Here is a 19,185-nt window from a genome sequence, read left to right on the forward strand (position 1 = left end):
ACATGGATACCTCAGACCCAAGTCAATTAAGACTTATAAAGACGAAACAAAAGTAATTTACAGCTCGTCCTTGCCAGCCTCCTCCTTCTCACCGGCGAAGCCGCGGAGGATGTTGCTGCGAGAGACCATATCGTCGACCTTCTCCGGGGCAGAGGCACCCTTGCCCAGGACCTTGGAGAGACGCGCCAACTCCTTGACAGCGTACTCCTGGTTCTGGCTCAGCTTATCGGCAACCTTAACATAGTACTTGGCGTACTTGTCCTGGGCATCCTTGGCAGCCTTCTTGATCTCGGCGGCTAGCTTCTCGAACTTGTGAGTGGGCACGTATTCAGCGACAAGGCTGTCCAGAGCAGCGATGGTGCCAGCCTTCTGGTTCAGACCACCGCCAACAGCGCGGTTGGTGCCGGTCTTCTGGTTCAGGAACTCAACGAGAGCCTCCTCGGAACGGGCACTGGCGTAGGGCTCGGGCTCGGTAGTTCCCTTGGGGAAGAACTTGATGGTAGGGTATCCAGTGATGCCCTGCTCCTTAGCCAGGGTGCGGGCATTCTCAGCTTCGGCGTCGACCTTGGCAACTACAACGTTCTCCTCCAGGGCGAAGTCATTGGCGAGGGATTCCCAGATCGGAGCGAGGGTCTTGCAGTCTAGATAGGGTAAGAACAAAACAGTCAGCCAAGGGCACATCGATACAATGATTCGTAGGAACGAAAAAAAGGCTGCAACTCACGGCCACACCACGGCGCAGTAAATGCGACTAGAACATCCTTCTCGCCGCCAACGGTAGTCTTGAAAGTAGCGTCGTTCAGGAACTCAACCTTGCTTGCCTCTTTCTGCGCGCCACGGGGCTTGATGCCAGTCTTGTCCGTAATCCAAGCGGACAAGCTCTCCAGATCACGACCACCCTTGTACTCCTCTGGCTTGTCACTCTTGCCATCGAACCACTTCAAGGTGGGGAAACCCTGAACGCCGAAGCGCTTGCCCAGCTCGCGGTGCTCATCGGCATCAACCTTGCCGACAGTAACCTTGTTCTCGGCGTGGGCGAAAACCTGGGCAAGCTCCTCGTAGATGGGAGCAAGGGTCTTGCAGTGACCGCACCAGGGGGCAAAGAATTCCACTAGTGCGGGCTTGCCGGACTGAAGAACGACCTTGTCGAAGTTGCTGGGGATCAGGTCGGTGACGACGGAGGCTGCATTGGTGAAGCTGCTGAGCGCGGTAACGGCGCCCACCAGCACGGAGCTCAAGCGAACCATTTTCTGTGTGTTTCTGGTGAAGAAGATGGAGTTGAAGGTATGTTGGTTCAATTCCTCGAGGAAAACAGTGGAATTGAAAGGTGACAAAGGATGATGACAAAACAACCCCAAACCCGAAAAGGCCACTTTGCCTCCGCAGTTCCGCAGATCATCTACACCGCGCAAGTTTGCTACTACATACTACTACCGCCAACTCTAGTAGGTAATTAGTAGCTGAACATATACTATTAAGTACTCAATGTAGCTCGTAGGATACAAACTGCGGCCAGTAACAATATTTTCGGGCTACACAGTCGGATCCCGAGGCCGTTAATGTATTACCTACTCGCTACTCGGTTTATTCTCATATTCCTCGCAAATGGGCCTTTTCTTCTTTTTATTGTAGATGACTAGGTCGATAGTAATACACACGAGGATTCACCACTAGCACATGTTGAAGATATCCATGTAACCTACTGGAGTCATCAAATCACAAAGAGGCTGAGGCGCTTCGGGTGCGGTTCATGTCGATATGGTAGACCCGAAATCCCCTCGTTGATATTTCGATGTAACAGCCTTAAAAGAACCAGCTCGGCAAGACATGAGGTCGGAAGGCAGAGGCCTTTACTTCTCTGATGAGATGAGGACGCCAGAATAGCTATTGGTCTCGGCTTCTTCCCTTCATCGGCGCTCCGACAACCAGGTGTTTGCATCACTCCACAGCTTCGCATCCTTAACCTCTTTACCGGCATTCTGGGTTCCCTTGTATACCGCGTCCCAGAGTTTGAAAGCAAGATCCAGGTTGCCGGTGAAGCTTTCGCTGTGCTGGAACCATTCCTTACCCTTTGACTTCACTTCCGCCCGCGCCTCAGGTGAGGTGGGGTTGGGTTGTAGAGGCAGGTCATCCAGGTAAGTGCGGACAGCGATACCGAGGCCACAGTCATTATCGTCAATAAAAGGCAGCCTGGAGATAAAGGCGTTAGAAAGTCTTCCAGTGGGGGTGTAAATCATGGGACACATACTTAATTGCCATTTCAGTCCAGTCATTACGATCACGGTCGGCATCGCCGCTGAGGAACAGACCAGCCAGTACCACTTCAATCAGATTCCTCAGTGCAGACCGCACCTCAGAGATCAGAGAGCGGTAACAGAGAAGTTGTCGACTCAAAGGACCAGAGTAGCCGATCGGCTTATGCTGCAATTTCGCAATGCAGGCCACCCGCGAAACCAGCATGTTGAAAGACTTGTCTTCCTCTAAAAAGCACAGGCTAGTCAGCTCCATTCATTCCCAAGCACGACAGCGTCGGATTAAACCTACCAGACCCTCTCATTGGTCCTCCGGACACATGGGAGAACCATTGTTTAGTGTTAAGGAGATCCATGCGAATCATCTCAATGGCAATGAAAATAGCCTCCTCGAGATTGTCCGCTGGGTCCACATTTGACAGCGCTTGTTCAAGGCATTTGCCCCACACGGTCAGCTTGTGCTTATCGTCGACATAGCCACGCAATTGCAAGAATCGCCACATCACGTTGGATAATATGTCTTCTTGCGTCGACAGGATCTAAAGTCGTAGTCAGCTATGCACGTGGGGAAAAGAGGCGTATCAAACATACAGGAGTTTCCTTAGTGGCAAACGACTTGGATGTGAAATCCGAGGTGCTAGCACTTTGGATGGCATACTTCAAAGAACCGCGAGGCAATTGTAGCTTCTTGACACTATCGGGCAGCTGGGCACTAGAAATCTTCCAGGCTTGGATAGTCTCCTTCACCGACGGGATGTTCTTGAGATTGATGTTTCTCTCTGATTTCTCATCAAACCAAGGACGAATATGGATTACTTTGGTCTGGTAGAATCGGTGGAGGGAATTGGCAAGCAGGCAGATTGACTGCGATCGGATCGGTGTGAGAGTATCACCCACGAGCTGACGGTAGACTTCGGAATCTTCAGTGCCCAAAGGCAATGAAATGCGCACTTCACCTGATGTCAGGAAGTTGGGGACATCTGGGCCCAAAAGACCCTTGGAGAGGTAGAAGTATAGCTCCTCGGGAAGTCGTTGTCCGATGAGCTCGTGCATATCCGAAGAAGTCGTTTCTTGCTCCATAGGGCCAACGCGGCCATCAATGTCCATATAAACGTGGTGTTTCACAATCATGTATGCTCGCTTGTACCGGTCTGTGTATTGAAGTTCCTGCATGCGGCGATCTTCCTCGTATTGGGCGCAAAGCGTCAGGGCACTTCGCCCAGTGGCGTTGAACATAGGCAAAGCATCACGCACGGTAGGAATTTTGCCGGGGAAGGCGGGACTTTCAAAGAGAGGACAAGCTCGCAGGAATGGAGAGCCCAGGAGCAGACAGAAATCGAGGAATTGCTCGTTAGTCAGGCGCCCGAGTTCCTCCTGGGCATTCTGCTTCGTGATCCAAGTGAATTGTGCGGGTTCCGTTTCGATTCGGGTCACTAGCTTTTCTAGATCAAACAAAAGGGCTTCGGATGGTCCGTACACTGCATCGACGACAGGATTGGCGCCACGAGCAAGGTAAGAGAGCTATGTTAGTCCAGCTGGTTAGTGGAATGAATCTCTCTTGGGTCAAGAAACCACAAATCTCGTGTGTCCGGCCTACCTGGGCAGCAGCACTGTAGGGAGCCACCATAAAAGAGACACCATTCTGGTTCAAGATCCGCTGCAGGAACTTGTAGAGGGTTTCCGGTGGAGGGGTCCCTGGTTCGCGATAGTCATAGTCAGTGCCTGGTATCATCGCCTGCTGGGACCAAAAGTGGTAGGGAAGCATCGCCGGTGGAAGGTTCGTCCATGGGCTGGCTGGTTCAAGTAAAAGGGTGGTCATCATACCGGCATTGCTGAAGGCGTCAACGACTCGATCGGCCTGTTGCTGGTCGTAGAGCTCCCAAGCTTGAGCGTAGGAGCGGGATGCGGACTGGGGGGGCTGTGTGGTTATCCTTCTTCCCAAATTCCAGGCCATTGAACACGAAAATACATCCGACGCCGAGATTCTTGAAGGTCTGGAGCTCCTTCTCGATGTTGCTTCTCAAGGCAAACGGGAAACCACCCAGTGCGCCCAACAAGGCCTCGCGGGTCGAAACGTTGATCAGATGTTGCTCAATAAAATGCGACGCATCGATACCGACGACAGCACCTTTGAGGGCCGAGAAGGGGAGGGACTGAGTGCGGCCTACGACCCAATCATCGAAGGGACGGACTAGGACGAAATGACTGGTTAGGGATCCGCTCAAGGGCTGTGAGGGTGTGAAGGACTTACTTGGCATAGTTGCGGAGCTGAGAGGCAAGAAGCACAGCTAGCTACCGAGCATTGAGACCCAGATAGAGAGCTGGGGAGAGGGTGACGATGATAATGCCCAGGGAAGTGGTGGGGGGGGAGGGGAGGAGGATCGCGGGAGCTGAGGATCGCGATGTTGCGAAACGTCGAGGGGGAAAGCGGAGTTGGCGCCTGGTCCAGTGTTTTGCTCTTTTTTTTTTTACTTTTTTGAAAAACACCCCTTCCCTCGTAAGACAATTAACAATTGAAGACTATTTAAGTTAGCTTTAATAATAGGACTATTATTTAATTCAAGTATTTTCGATTTGTGTTCTACTAAGGGCGCAAGGTGAGACTAGTACTACTGAGATGCCACAGTTCACCAAATAAACATCCCTTTAGAAACTTCAATATATATAACACAAAATGCAGTTAATGTATGACTTAGCTCATATTAGAGTTCTACCCTTTTTGCCGTCATACTAGTAGATTTTGAGAGGGCGTAGTATCCCAGAACTAATAGCACCAGTGCTTACTGGGTACGGAAGATCTAATCTATCAACTTGACCCTTACTGAAAGCAAGCTACTCGAATACTTTCAACTTCAAGTTCCATTGGTATCCTAGACATAAATTGAGTTTCTTGAAAATTAGTACCTAGGTATGAAGTGGTCCTATAGCTAAAACTGGAGTTATTAATATCCTTCGTCTAGTTGCTCAGGTCACGGTGTTTCTGATGCTTAAGAGTCTACTAGTACTATCCATGTCTTTAATATACTAGTTAGGAAGATATCAGCACACTATTAGTACTCGGTATTACTATTGATAGTACTAGTATCAATTTCTAGGGCTTGCGAATGATACTGGGACTGGTACTAAGTAGCATATACCTCTATCTACTTGGGTACTAGTTATCCACCCACGAATTTTGCAGAAACCCAGCCAATATATGTCTCGGCACTTCCAGCTACTAGTGCTAGATTCAAGATTTACCTTCAAGCTCGGAAGTTCGGAGCACAGCATCTCCCGATTCCTGATAATCGCGGGGTTCTGCACGTCGGATATCGCCTGTGGAAACCGTGGGACCCAATCCTCGGCTCTTAGATATGCCAGATCCGCAATAGGTCGGCCGAGATTGCTTCCCACCCATATCGTCCTAGCGCAGCTTAGCACCAAGAGCTATATGATAGTCGGATAGTCCCACTTCTATTAACCAACCCCTCCAGGACTTCTCTGATCCCTTCATTATGGCTGACTCCGACGTTGCCGCACCGATTGAACTCCCGGTCATTGACATCTCCGATCCCCATGACCCCGCCGTGGGGAAGGCGATGCTCGACGCCGCCGCCAAGTATGGATTTCTCTATGTGAACAGCAAGGGCTCTGATTTTACCCCTAAAGACGTGGAGCATGCCTTTGGTCTGGTATGAATGGATAATGTATTACCGAGTATCTCTATAGGATTTGAAGCTGATCTCCATCCAGTCAAAGAAGTTCTTTGCATCCCCCGCCGCGGAGAAGGAGACATGCCGTATCACACCTAATGTAAGTAGTAGGTCCATTTAAGTTGAGTTATCAAACACCTAATTGACGAAATAAACTAGAACCGTGGCTGGTCAGGCATGCACACAGAAACCCTCGACCCCGAGCACCAGCGCGTAAGTTTACACCCACCTCTTTTACGCTGCTATATTGTGTCAATATATTAACCGTATATCATATCTCATAGACTGGTGACTTCAAGGAGTATGATCTCACTTAACCCTTATACCCACCCTAGATACAACTAACAGGAATACTCAAAACAGAGCCATGAATTTCGGTGACTTCCAAGCCGGCAAAGCCCAACAACCTATCCCACCAGTCCTGGCACCACACGAGTCCGAAATTAGCGACTTCGCTATCCTTTGCAATAAGACCTGCAATCGAATCCTTAACCTGCTCGCACTGGGCCTCGAGGTTTGTTCATCCCGTCATCGTCATCGCCTACCTACAAGACCAAGTTTGCACATGGGCTTGAGTTTGGGCTTGGGCTGAGAGTATCAAACTAACCCATCAAACTCCCCAGATGCCCCAAGACTTCTTCACAACCCGCCACGACCCAAGCAGCGGACCAACAGGAAGTATCCTACGCTACCTATACTACCCCTCAATCTTCTCCCCAGCAACAGCCTCTTATAAGCACGACAAGGACGTCCGCGCTGGCGCACACTCCGACTACGGCAGTATCACGCTCCTCTTCCAAAAACCCGGGCAGCCGGGCCTGGAAATTCTCACGCCGGGAGGGGACCTGGGCGCCTGTGCCCATCGTCCCGGGTAATGATGCCTCCGCATTCCCTTTCCCGCCTATCCTGGTGAATATCGGAGATCTACTTAGCTACTGGACGGATGGATTGCTCAAGTCTACCGTGCACCGGGTTGTGTTCCCGTTGGCGGAGCAGCGGAGTCCGAACCCGCAGGATCGGTATACGCTTGTTTATTTCTGTCATCCTGTTGATGCGACTGAGCTTGTTCCTGTGCCTAGTGAGGTTGTTAAGGGGCATCGGGCTAAGGCTGGAGGTGTGGGTGTTGTGGGCTTTGGTGGTGGTGCGGGGACTTTGGAGCCTGGGAAGAGGCCTTTGACTGCGGCGGAGCACTTGGAGTCGAGACTGGCGGCTACGTATGGATTTACGAAGGAGTAAGAGGTAGATTTCTCGTACAGATAGCGGAATCCAGATTGCGGTTTACTAGTGGGAAGAGAAATTGTAAATGCAGATGCAGATGGTTCATTCATTGAGAGAAACGACGGGCCAATGAGTGTAGAAGAACGCCGGTGCCGGGATGGCAAAGTGCAGAGACACAAAGACGAATCCTCCAAGCATAGGTAACATGATAGATGGGAGTGCAGTAAGTAAGAGGAGAATAAAAGGAGAATCAATGCTTCAAGGGACCGCCGTGCGGTGGTCGGGCGTGTCGATGATGTTTGTCCATCTACGGACATAGGAAACTCGTGATAACACAATTAAGGTATGTGAGACAAGCTGACAGAAGTCAAAAAAGAGACAGAATCGGTGAAACGTGGCCCAATATGATGGAATATTGGGATGAAAAAAAGATATACACTCATGACGGCTGGTGGGATATGTGAAAAGAGAAAAGGCCCCAGGATGAAGGACCAGGCATCAGTAAAAGACAACCATGGAAGAGGGAGCTGTGCGGGTAAAAATCAAGAATATTGGGAATAAAATAAAAGTCAAGACGACATGTAAAAGGTATCTTCGGGGGTTGAATGGGACGCCGCCAAATTTGCAATGCCATGTGTGCGAGTGCGAGCGAGGGACATAAGACCTTGAAATGAAGTGTGGGAAGCGGGGAGATGCGTGAGGGATATGACGCTATGCGAGCCAGTATGCATGGAAATCAGAAAAGGAACTCCTTCGAGGTCGTTGGGTCGTATCAAGGGGACGTGTGGCACCAGTGACGGTGATACACCCATGCTGCCTTTTGGCAGTCTTTGCTGCAGTACTTGGTGCGGCGGCAGCGGCGGCATTTGGCAAACTGGCGCTGGAACTCCTCCCACTTGCCACACTTGTAGTAAGCACACTGACGGATTCCACCACGCGACTCGTCCTTGCGACAGAGGTTTCTCATCACCACGCAAGCCCAGTATTGCATGTCCTTGGAGTGGTGTCGAACAGTAAACTTCTCAACCAGTGGGAAGATGTTGACATCATCGGGCAGCAGATACTCATCCTCGTCCTCCGACATATCGACTGGCGTAGAAGGATCGGCGTTCTCATCTAGCAGATGCAATTCCCGATCAATCTTGAGCTTTGGCACGAGATGGGAGCGTTGGAAGTAGGAGCGAAGGTTGCAGTACTTAGATACATAAGCCAGGAGCTGCAATGACATCAACACGTCCTCATCCCGAGGCATAGTCGTCAAGACTCCTTGGGTGGCGGGCGTGCTGCGATCACGGAGATACATAGCATAGGGACTGGGTGCGAGGGTAGGAGAGTTTGGGTTGTTAGTAGCCTGGGCGGGGGAAAGGCCAAGACCACCAGTGTTTTGAGTGTTTCCATTGTTGTTGATGATGCTGCCATCAACAGTGGAACGATGCGCGATGTTGAACGTCTCAGCCTCTTGGCCTTCCGCCGTGGGGTCAGTCACAGTCAGATCATGTGCGGCGGAGACGTCATCAATCATTGTGGTGGCTTGCTCATCAACACTATCAATCTCCATCCGATTCGGCAGACCAACAATAGGCTCAGGATTCTGTCCTCTAGGACATTGTCATCGCCCATCGTCGAGTCCTCTCCATTGGCATCGTCCGATTCACCCGACTGAGAAAGTTGTTGGCGGATGGCAGGGCGTGGAATGGGAGGGGCAGCTTGGGGGACACTTCGGGATTGAGACTGAATTGGTCCGCTCGGGGTTGTTGGGGAGTCGGGTTGCGAGATAATGCCGGTTTGTAGCCCCGGAGGCATGCTAGGAAGACGCTCCGCATCGCGCACCGGCCGAAGACCGAACCCTTCAGGGGTATCGATCGAAGGAACGGCGGTGGCAAGAGGCTGCATGGCTCGCAGGCGATGATTTGTCCGTGAAAATCGAGCATCGTGAACCCGGTGGTTGTGAGCGTCCGGTCTGAGTGTGTTTTGTTCTGGGGGCGAGGTCATAGGGGCGCGGGGAGGAGAGGTGACATCCATTGCATCAGAGTCGGTCGGTTGGTTCTCTTGATAGTAGGGTTGGGGAATTTCGATGCTGGGAGGAGGCGCTTGGCGGCGAGAAGACGGGCGGGAGTCGGCGTTGGGAGTTTCATCCAAAGTGGCAGGTCGTCCAGCGACCTCGCGGGTAGAGGCACTGGGCTTGCCTGAGTGACGGCTCGACGAGTGCTTGTGAGGTTCAGGATCGGCACGGGACCGGACCTTGTCCACTACCTTGATGTAATTATCCAGGATGGTGGCGATGACGGGAACCATATCGGCTTCAACGACTCTGGTTCGCACGCTCTCCGAGCCCCGTACTCCAATGTTGACGACACACTGGAAAGCGAGACTCCATTTCCACATCTCCATCAAATCCTTGCTCCTGCCCTCCTTCAGGATGCACACGAGCCGTTCGATACCGCCATCGACGGTGAGGATATCCCGAATCCGAGCCGATGAGGTTGTGAGGTATGCGAGATGATTAAGGGAGTTGATTAACGGTAGGGTGGATGTGCAATCAAGGGCTCTTCGATCGTAGAGGGTGGTTGTGATGTTGACCGAAGCCTTGTTCACATTGGGGATGCTGAAGTTGACTTCCCGCATGATGAATGGGCGAGAGCGATCGGGGCGATCGTAGCACTAAAAAATATAGGATCGTAATAGATGGAATGTCATCCAGAAAGTCGAAGAGAAAGTTGAAAAGCCCTGATGGCGAGGACCTTGACGATTTGGCCGATGTGGTGGGATTTCTGTGACCCCTAACCTGGCGGGGATAGCGCCCACAGCGACGAGATGGAATGGGAGGTCGCGAAAGTCCAAGTGTTTAATTCAGAGGCATCCGGAAGACAGAGGAGTTCCTGCTGATGATGTTCGATGGGAACCTAGGGCGTGAGGGGAGGGTGGTTGGTAATGCCTCCACGAGGTGAAGGGGAGGACAAGCGAAGCGCCGGGGAGGGGGTGGAGATGGCGAGGACTGTCAAGTGATTGACAGGGAGGGGAAGATGTGAATCTAGTGGATAAAGGAGAGTACAGTCTTCCCAATAGCGATGGGAATCAGACGAAAGGAACCAAGGGCAATGGTGGTGAAGACGATGGCGATGGAGAGGGGAATGAAAAGCCTTCGAAAGCGGAGGAGGCGTCACAGTCACAAAGTCAGGCGGCGTCTCTCCTTAATATTACTAGTATTACGGTACCCGCCCGGTCGACCTCCCGCCACCCGAATCGCTACTATTTTTATTTTTTGTTTTTACACGCCCTCGAGGCTCTGCTTAATAGAGTACTGATGTTTGGTTTTATTTCATCTGATAAAATCCCCCCTTTCCCTTCACTTCATCTTGGTGACCCTACTTCTCCCCAGATTTATCCGATCCGCTCGTGGCGAACTACCTTAGTGCTGTGCAGTGCAGTGCAGCCCCAGAGGTCCGCCACCTGCGCTCGGCCTGACGATTCTAAGTGGAGGTGTCTAAGTGTTAGAGATGGACTGTTTCAAGGGATGATCATGCATCTCACATATTCCTATCGTCTACTATTGGTTTTGCCTTGTGATCTTCATTCTGGACATATACCTGCATAACCCCGGGGACTCGTGAGCCATGCATGGCCTTGATATACCGGATCCGTGGATCGTGGATCTATATTCGCTTTTCAAGGCATGGTTATCATTATCGAAGATCACAAGATATCAACGATATCCACTCGGGACCTTTGACCAGACCCATTAAAGGAGATAGTTTGCTATAAACGCCCAAGGTGGACGGGGCGATGGTCTCAGGCAGGGATACTACTAATAGTACTGTTCTTACCACAAGCCCTGTGAAAAGGGGTCTCTCATCTACCACCGTATGTACGTATACATCCATAAATGACTACAAGCATTCTGTTGGGCCCTTGTAGTCAGACTAACACGCTTACTGCAAGAAATAATCCTCAGGTCGTCCATTTTGGGGGCCAGACTTCAAAAATCGGACCACACAAAACAAGGCCGGAGAGGACCGTGAACGCCGAGGGCCAGAACCCGCCCCCTCTATTGTCTCCTCAACAGGGGTCGATCATGTTTCCGCTGATATTCCCCAGAGCCCGGCACAGTCTCCCCCTTCTTCCTGGTCATGGCATTGGGTTGATATCCTAAATCGTGGGGTGGGAGGAAATAGTATCGACTGCTATCCCGCACTGGACATATTAATAACTGTATACGAGGTATTAGTACGTATTAAAGGAGCAAAGACATCGGACCGAATCCGGAGATTACAGTCATCGCCGACTCATCGCTACTTGAGTAGATACCTTCGTAGGCACTACTAAAGTAGCTTACTGGACCGTTAAGATGGGGAGTCAAGTATAGTTCTCAGTGAATCGATCTGGTTTGCTTCAATTCACGGTTGACTCAGCCGCAGCGCTTCTGCAGAATAGCAAACAGTCTCGCGTCTGACGTTAATATGTGGACTTGTGGCCCCGTCCAAGAAGAGATTGCCAAGTCCATCACAGATTCCCAATTACGGCGACTCATACATATTGTCCTCTGTCTTAAAAGACCTTTGTTATTCCCTGTCGATCCTCGGGTGGGGCAAGGACTTGCACGTTCCAAATTAGGTGGGCCATTGATAATAAAAACCTACATATGCGAACAGGACAGTGCAGAGCTAGATGACGTGCAGGGAACCAAGAGATCCAAGTCAACGCCGTAGCACTGCTGACATTAGAGACCAAGCCAGGTGTTGCTTCAAGGGGGAGAGAAACGCTTGAAGACAAGACCGAAAAATGCTCCGAAGCCTGACGTGATGAGAGTGATACCTGCAAATGATGATCGTCCAACGGCAATAATATCAAGCCGGAGTCGGGATTGAGGGGCCGGCGCAAAAGGGGGTCCCCCCCCCCCCCCCAAATAGCAAAGTCTGGTGGGGACTTCATCTTCCTGACGCGCGCCGAGGAACAAGAGCGCGAAGCGATTCGGCCAAGGCGAGCGACAAGAAGTTGGCTCCAACCGTTGGCCCCGCCGAGGCGGGAGTGATGAGTCGCAAATCCCTAAAAAGAGCCTCGCAGGTTTTGCAGGATCCAGGGAGATTGGAGATTATGCGGGTTAGTAAGCCCGTACCAGACCCGTTCTCTCATGGTGGAGTCATTGAGCCATTGAACCATTGGATGTGTACGGAGTACTCGTACTCATACGGAGACAAAGAGGGAGAGCTTGGACCGGGTGGGTAGCACAGCAGCCCCGAGCTGAGAGGGTTCGGGGGACATGCTGGTTGGGATAGAGACGAGGTAGTCGTGGCACACCTAGCATTGGCCATTTCGACAATGATGGGTGCAAGGGGGAGGGAAGCAGAGAGATAGAGGGAGTGTAGAGGTGTACGAGAGGTACGAGTACGGAATACTACTCATAGCTACGGAGCTCGGATCCCGCACCGAAAGGAGAGGCAGAAGGAGAGGCAGGGAAAAAAAGAAAACAGCTTGAACTTGAAGAACAAAAGCATGGATCTTCGATGACGCCAGGAGATGAAAATGGACGAAGCGCCGAGATCAAGAACGGTACTGTACTCCATAACCTAGTAGTAGGCATTCTCTGCCAGAGTCGTGGAGACAGGGGTTCGATTGCTCACAGTACTAGTACCTGACCCATCGTCCCGGTCTTCCCCTCCGCAATGGATAGAGCAGGTTACATTTATTGTTCTCTTTACTCCGTACGAGCTGGACACTATTGAGCCCTGGCCACGTCCTATCCCTATTTCGCTCCTTTCCTAAGGTTACTGTGCTAGATCTACCGATTGGCCATTGGGTCCAATAGCCAATGGCCAATGGCCTTATAATAAGCCATTGGGGTCCCTAATGGGATTCCCTGTTGTGCATTGGTTGGCGGGGGATCTCTTGCGTTAATATATGAAAGAAACTTGAAGGAAGATGAAGGGGGAGCCACAATACCGTACGAGTAAGAGTTACTATCTTGAGTAAACTTGGGGGGAGTTCTCCCCCCTGTGGGTTGTATCGATGTATTGTTGTATTGTTGTATTGCCGGTGTATTCCCCACCGGAGGCGGAGAGTCAGTACCGCCATGAAATGAAATGGAAATATTATAATCAAGGACATAATAAGGAGTCTAGAATTGATTTAAGAATTTTTGATACATACATAATATAGTGTAGAAGGTAATAGCTATTCACAAAATTATCTTACTTTACCGAGTACCTTAGCTCAATCTATACTTACTCCTATACTCTGTAGGAATGCCCCGTATTTAAATGAGTGTATTCACTTTGTACTAGGGTATTACATTTCCCTTCCCTTCCCCCCCCAAGGCCCCCTGACCCAGTTAGACCTTCGACTCCCTCTTCCTTTTCCCTCCAATTTGCGCCGCGCCTCGTACAAGTTCCTTTCCACCGTCCCCCCTTGTTAAGATTATCTTACAGACGTATTATGATCACAGCTTGAGGCCTCATCCCGTCTGCCTTCGATCCACTTTCAGCCCCCTCCCTCTCCTTCCTTCATATCTCCTCCATCCCTTGGACATTGCTCTCTCCCCTCCTTTCCAATCTCGACACCTAGGGGACCGGCATCATGGCATCCGAAATGACAGGCGAACAGATGCAAGCAAAGATCACCGCGGCCAGGCGCGAAGCTGAGGGTCTGAAGGACAAGATCAAGCGCCGGAAGGATGAACTGGCCGACACCTCACGTACGACCATCCCATCCCATCCCATCCCATCTCATCCATTGCCTCACCCCCCTCATCCACCTCGATTCTTCCTCACCACCTCTCGGAACCGATTTCCGGAGTTTCTTCCTGGACCCTTCCCCTATGTGAAAGGGGGAAAGAGAGAATTAATTGGGAGAATCGACTCCTGACTGAGAATACCATGCTGACTTCTCACTTGCAGTGCGTCAAGTCGCGCAAAACCAGACCGAAGCCCTCCCCCGAATCGGCATGAAGCCGCGCCGCACACTGAAGGGTCACCTTGCGAAGATTTATGCCATGCACTGGTCGACGGACCGCCGTCATCTCGTCTCCGCCTCGCAGGATGGAAAGCTCATTATCTGGGATGCCTACACCACCAACAAAGTTCACGCCATTCCCTTGCGGTCATCCTGGGTCATGACCTGTGCCTACGCGCCTAGCGGCAACTATGTCGCCTGTGGTGGTTTGGATAACATCTGCTCCATCTACAATCTGTCTTCGCGCGAAGGCCCAACCCGCGTTGCACGCGAACTTTCTGGTCACTCTGGCTACCTCTCGTGCTGTCGCTTCATCAATGACCGCCGTATCATCACTTCCTCTGGCGATATGACTTGTATGCTGTGGGACATCGAGTCCGGTTCCAAGGTCACCGAGTTTGCCGACCACCTGGGTGACGTGATGTCTATCAGCATCAACCCGACCAACCAGAACATCTTCGTCTCCGGTGCCTGTGACGCTTTCGCCAAGCTGTGGGATATCCGTACCGGCAAGGCTGTGCAGACGTTTGCCGGCCACGAGTCCGACATCAACGCTATCCAGTTCTTCCCCGATGGAAACGCCTTCGGTACCGGTTCCGACGACACCACCTGCCGCCTGTTCGATATCCGTGCCGACCGTGAGCTGAACAGCTACCAGGTACGTTTCACTCCGCCTTATACCGAATTGCGACCAAAAATGAGTCGATTTCCTCTCCCTGAGCCGAAGCTAATTGAAATTGCAGAGCGAGCAAGTTCTGTGCGGTATCACCTCCGTCGCATTCTCCGTATCGGGTCGTCTTCTGTTTGCCGGATACGACGACTTCGAGTGCAAGGTACGTCATATTTTGTGTCTGTTGGTTTATCGTCCGATCTTTGCTAATTGAGATTCAGGTTTGGGATGTTCTGCGTGGCGACAAGGTTGGCTCGCTCAGCGGTCACGAGAATCGCGTGAGCTGCCTGGGTGTGAGCAACGATGGTATCAGTCTGTGCACTGGATCCTGGGACTCTCTTGTAAGTTTTTGTTTTGACAATGACGGATTCCCGAGAAACGTCTGCTAACCTCTGCTGCCCTAATATAGCTCAAGGTCTGGGCCTGGTAAACCAAAAAATAAAACAAAACAAACGCAAGATACCCCGTGTCGATCATTTGCAATGCTCTTATTCGAAATTTTATTTGGGTCGATGGGTCGATTTACCGCCATTGTACGATAATAATCAGCTAATCTTGGGGATCTCCCAAAGTGGCTCTCGCGATTACGGCGCAGTCAATCGGGTTCGTCGCATGCGATACGGAAAGTGTATGGTGAAGGCGAGCGCGACGCTGGGGAAGAAACGAAAGCGACGACACAATGTTCTGGGCATGACGAGAGCGTCCGTGGTCGTTGCGCAGTGAACCAACCAGTGCTGCAAAAACCGCAGCAGGTTTGCTCCAATGATCCCGTGGCGATTTCTTCGTCGGTTGTCTGTTCCTCCTGCTGGATGATGCCTTTTTTTTCTTGATATTCCCTTCTCTTCTTTTTACCTTTCTTCCTGACGTCTTTTTTGATCCCCCCTTCTTATTCTTCTATTACCCCTCTTCGTTCTGGAAAGCCTCTCCTCTCGGTATGTATTGTCTGGGAATGGAAAGGAAAGGATTTGCGTTGTTGGAATTGGCCATGATTTCCCTCTTGATATTATTCTCTGCGTTACCTGCGTCATCTCATTTCTCTTTCAACACTTTTCTTTGATCTTTTTTTCTTCTTCCATATCTGTCCTATTTACTTGCGTCCCGTGAAAGAAAGAAGGGTTGTCTGTACCTATTGTTGCCTTTTGCGCCCCCCTGTGGAAACCATCTATCGGATGTGATTCTGTTTCCAGCAACTCCAATTTCCATTTGTGATTCAAATATTTCGTGTCTGTCTCCCTTGAGGAATCCAGCTTCTCGCCTTCTCTTCATACTCGAGGCCTTCCTGGTTCTGCGCTGTGTATTAGGCGTCTGAAAATGTGGCCTGATCGTCAGACGTAGCGTAGGGCATTCGTCCAAGGTCTCTGGTTCATCAGTCCCGTTCATTCCGTCTTGAGGTAAACGATGTTAGGTCAATTGTAGCGAAAATGTGTAGGATGTTCATCCATTTTGGCAGGAGATGCTAGTCAATGCTAGTGAGCGTGCAGTGTGCAGCGTGCAAGTGTGTAAGTGTGTAGCAAATGGACGAGGGTGGGAGGAGTGGTGATACTAATGTACCAAATGTACCAAATGTACGAGAATGCTAGTCGGGCTAAGGCCGAGAATAAATGCCCAATCGGCCACGCAATACTCCTCTCCCACTCCCCTCCTCCTCCCCTCCCACTCATTCCCACTCGCTCGCACTTGACCAGGAATGTGCTAGACTCTTTTTCTCACCTTCTCCTCCGGCCAGTGACGGTGCTCGTGACGTGGACCGGAGCGGGATATCCTGCAGGAGGATTCCACCTCGACAACGCACCTTTCGTGGGCATGAAACATGGATATCCACGACCCCCCGCTTCAACTTGAATCTTTCTGGCAGGTCAAATTCGGCTGCAGAAACAAGCGGACCACGGAGTACCAGTCCTCGTACATCTTGCCTCCGAAGCTAAGATGGTTAGTAGCCCGCGAATCGTCAACCTATTCTCATTCGGGAAAAGGGTCAACAGAGTCAGGTCCAAACTGTTCTAGTAGCAGTGGAGCAGATCCTCGATCGACAACTCCACACCATCCATGTCCTTTTGTTTATTTTAAGGTATACGAGGTACGAACGGGGCCATTGCCTGAGAGAGGAATGGCCATTGAACGGCTGGGCCCTCGGGTTCGACCGAGCAAATTAAAACAAATGTGAAAAAGTGTTGAGCCAGTGAGAGTGGATTGTTCGATCCGCAGATCGAGTTTCAGAGCCCAAAACATCACCGGAATGATGAAACGGAACAGGGCTGGACGAGGTCTGTAGCAGCCTTCTTTGTCTATCCATGCCCAGTTCAGAGTTCTCAGTCGCACGAACCGCTCGCGTGGACAAAAACCTTGGTTTCCACGTGGATATGTGTTTGCCTCCTCTGCCTCATTTCCCAAAAGGAGACTCCAGGGCTCCCCTAGGGTAGTATGAATTCAATGCCAGGTGCCAGCAATGTGACGGGAAGAGGTCGTGAATGCCAATGTTACTACCTGGATGGGAGTCACCTGGGCACCCTGGGCAACCTCAATCTCTCCAGGGCTGGAGTACGGAGTAGACTACCACCAGATGCATCTTGCCATCACCTTCTTCGGCCCTTCGGTGGGTCCGGATTGTCCTGAAACCCCCGTCGAAAAGGGGCTGCACCGTTTCACCCTGGCGATCTCTTCCCAGCTCAGCCCCAACTCCGTCGACATTCCTTCGTCTTGCCTCAGGGGCTCTTCAACTGTTGGACCAATCTCTGCTCAGTGTTTTCTTTTTTTCCCGTCTGACCACCGTCCCAAGCGCCCATCCTTCTGCCCCAGTCGAAAGCTGCTGTGCCCAAACCCCGAACAACTTAAAATCCCCCCATCTCCACCATCTCGTGCCACCATGTCATCAGCAGCCCAGGAAGAATTCAACCAGCTGGTCAACAGCAATCGCGAGCGAGCCTCCCGTCACCCCGAGGATATCGACTCTGACGACGAACCCCACCTCTCCGACGACGAGTCTTCTACCCGTAACTTGCGCCAGCGCCACGCCGTCGATTCCTCCGACGAAGACGAAGACGAAATAGACAGAAACATGGTCTCCTCCCGCAACTACCACATCCCCAACACCGTTTACGACGCCAACACCGGGCCTAAGGGCGTCATCGCCGACGCCCAGGCTTTCGAGCGTGCCCGCAAGAAGTCCTTCCGCCAGACTCTCCTCAGCGCTGCCGGCTTCGACTCCAATGGCTTCGGCTCCAAGGCCACCCGTGACGAGACTCCCCCGCCGCCTGTGGAGGGGTCTTCGGGAAGCGAGGATGACGAGGACCGGTTTATGCGCAAGTGGCGTGCCTCCCGCATGCACGAGCTTCAAGGTCGTCCTCGCCGGGCTTCCCCACGCGGCCGCCGCTACGGCACCGTCGAGACCGTCGATGCTGCGGGGTACCTCGATGCTATCGAGAAAGTCACTCCCGACACTGTCGTTCTAGTTTGTATCTATGACCCGCAGGTATGTTATCTCGTCATTTGCAATTTCCCAATTGCATTCCCCTGTCTCGGTCCTTATCCTAACCGTATGATTTCCGTCTAGTCTGATGATAGCGCTATCGTGGAAGAATGCCTCGTCACAATTGCCCGCAGACAATCTTCAATCCGCATCGTCAAGCTGCACCAGGATATTGCCGAAATGAGCCACATCCAGGCCCCGGCCCTCCTAGCCTACCGCGGCGGTGATGTTTTCGCTACCATCGTCAATGTCATTCGCAGCATTCCCAAGGGTCGTAGCTGCAGCGCTGATAGCCTGGAAGATCTGTTGAAGCTGTACGTCTGATCCTCAGAAAATATCCCGATCACATTACGTTACTGCATACTGACTACCCCTTGCAGGAACCGCGTGCTATAATTATTCCGTTGATCGGATCGAAGTGATTTTTGCACAGCAATAGGCGTCTTGGGTCTTCGTCTCCCACCCCCCTCATCCCTCTCTCCCTACTGTTTCTTTTTTTCTCTTTTCTTTTCTTTTCACCTCTTCTCTTCTAGTCATGTCTTTCATCTCATATTTTTACAATTGCTATCTTGTCGATACCAAAAAGACACGGTCTAGGTGGATATTGCTTTCAATGGCGTCGGAGAATTTGATAGATTGCGGATCTGGGCTCCGTTTTGGGTGGGATACTGGGTTGGTTGGTTGTTTTTTTTCTACTTCTTGCTTGTCTGTTGACATTGTTTCTCCCTTTTTCTTGTTTGTGCCTTCCCTCTCACTGTCTTCCACGTCTCTCCTTGTGTTTCTCTCTCTCTCCTCTTTCCTTTGGTCTATGAAGACTAGACTGCGTCTTGCTGGTCGGGCCTGTTCTTGTCTCGATGTTGATTTAGTTGAGATATCCCATGCTGTTTTTGTTTCATGATATCATTTGCTCTCGTAAAATTCGACTCTAGTTGTTAATTTGAT

General features: G+C 51.2%; 6 protein-coding genes across 6 annotated transcripts; 3 read left to right on the plus strand and 3 right to left on the minus strand.

Annotated features, from left to right (window-relative positions):
• Nucleotides 1-57: 57 nt before the first annotated feature.
• Nucleotides 58-1,247, minus strand: N7509_002753 (protein disulfide isomerase family protein; the record flags this gene model as incomplete). The annotated part of the gene is made up of 2 exons (XM_056627390.1): nucleotides 58-641; nucleotides 725-1,247. 2 exons carry the CDS (start codon nucleotides 1,245-1,247, stop codon nucleotides 58-60), a joined length of 1,107 nt encoding a protein of 368 aa, XP_056493185.1.
• A 660-nt stretch (nucleotides 1,248-1,907) lies between these two features.
• Nucleotides 1,908-4,510, minus strand: N7509_002754 (MKT1 family protein; the record flags this gene model as incomplete). Its single annotated transcript, XM_056627391.1, has 7 exons — nucleotides 1,908-2,190; nucleotides 2,249-2,480; nucleotides 2,545-2,791; nucleotides 2,844-3,773; nucleotides 3,850-4,110; nucleotides 4,163-4,443; nucleotides 4,504-4,510. The coding sequence occupies 7 exons, from the start codon at nucleotides 4,508-4,510 to the stop codon at nucleotides 1,908-1,910; spliced, it is 2,241 nt and encodes a 746-aa protein (XP_056493186.1).
• Nucleotides 4,511-5,746: 1,236 nt separating this feature from the next.
• N7509_002755 (uncharacterized protein) lies at nucleotides 5,747-7,180 on the plus strand (the record flags this gene model as incomplete). Its single annotated transcript, XM_056627392.1, has 7 exons — nucleotides 5,747-5,923; nucleotides 5,985-6,044; nucleotides 6,104-6,157; nucleotides 6,229-6,245; nucleotides 6,308-6,458; nucleotides 6,568-6,815; nucleotides 6,877-7,180. The coding sequence occupies 7 exons, from the start codon at nucleotides 5,747-5,749 to the stop codon at nucleotides 7,178-7,180; spliced, it is 1,011 nt and encodes a 336-aa protein (XP_056493187.1).
• Nucleotides 7,181-7,934: 754 nt separating this feature from the next.
• On the minus strand, nucleotides 7,935-9,787 carry samB (MYND-type zinc finger protein MUB1; the record flags this gene model as incomplete). Its single annotated transcript, XM_056627393.1, is given in 2 exon segments — nucleotides 7,935-8,753; nucleotides 8,768-9,787. The coding sequence occupies 2 exon segments, from the start codon at nucleotides 9,785-9,787 to the stop codon at nucleotides 7,935-7,937; spliced, it is 1,839 nt and encodes a 612-aa protein (XP_056493188.1).
• Nucleotides 9,788-13,732: 3,945 nt separating this feature from the next.
• On the plus strand, nucleotides 13,733-15,207 carry N7509_002757 (WD40 repeat domain-containing protein; the record flags this gene model as incomplete). The annotated part of the gene is made up of 5 exons (XM_056627394.1): nucleotides 13,733-13,850; nucleotides 14,053-14,765; nucleotides 14,851-14,940; nucleotides 14,999-15,118; nucleotides 15,187-15,207. The coding sequence occupies 5 exons, from the start codon at nucleotides 13,733-13,735 to the stop codon at nucleotides 15,205-15,207; spliced, it is 1,062 nt and encodes a 353-aa protein (XP_056493189.1).
• Nucleotides 15,208-17,640: 2,433 nt separating this feature from the next.
• On the plus strand, nucleotides 17,641-18,639 carry N7509_002758 (phosducin family protein; the record flags this gene model as incomplete). The annotated part of the gene is made up of 3 exons (XM_056627395.1): nucleotides 17,641-18,246; nucleotides 18,328-18,557; nucleotides 18,624-18,639. The coding sequence occupies 3 exons, from the start codon at nucleotides 17,641-17,643 to the stop codon at nucleotides 18,637-18,639; spliced, it is 852 nt and encodes a 283-aa protein (XP_056493190.1).
• Between the last annotated feature and the right edge of the window lie 546 nt (nucleotides 18,640-19,185).

This window comes from Penicillium cosmopolitanum (genome assembly GCF_028827165.1).
Source record: "Penicillium cosmopolitanum strain IBT 29677 chromosome Unknown utg000004l:1.0-4361866.0:1.0-4365735.0, whole genome shotgun sequence".
Classification (NCBI taxonomy): Eukaryota; Fungi; Ascomycota; class Eurotiomycetes; order Eurotiales; family Aspergillaceae; genus Penicillium; species Penicillium cosmopolitanum.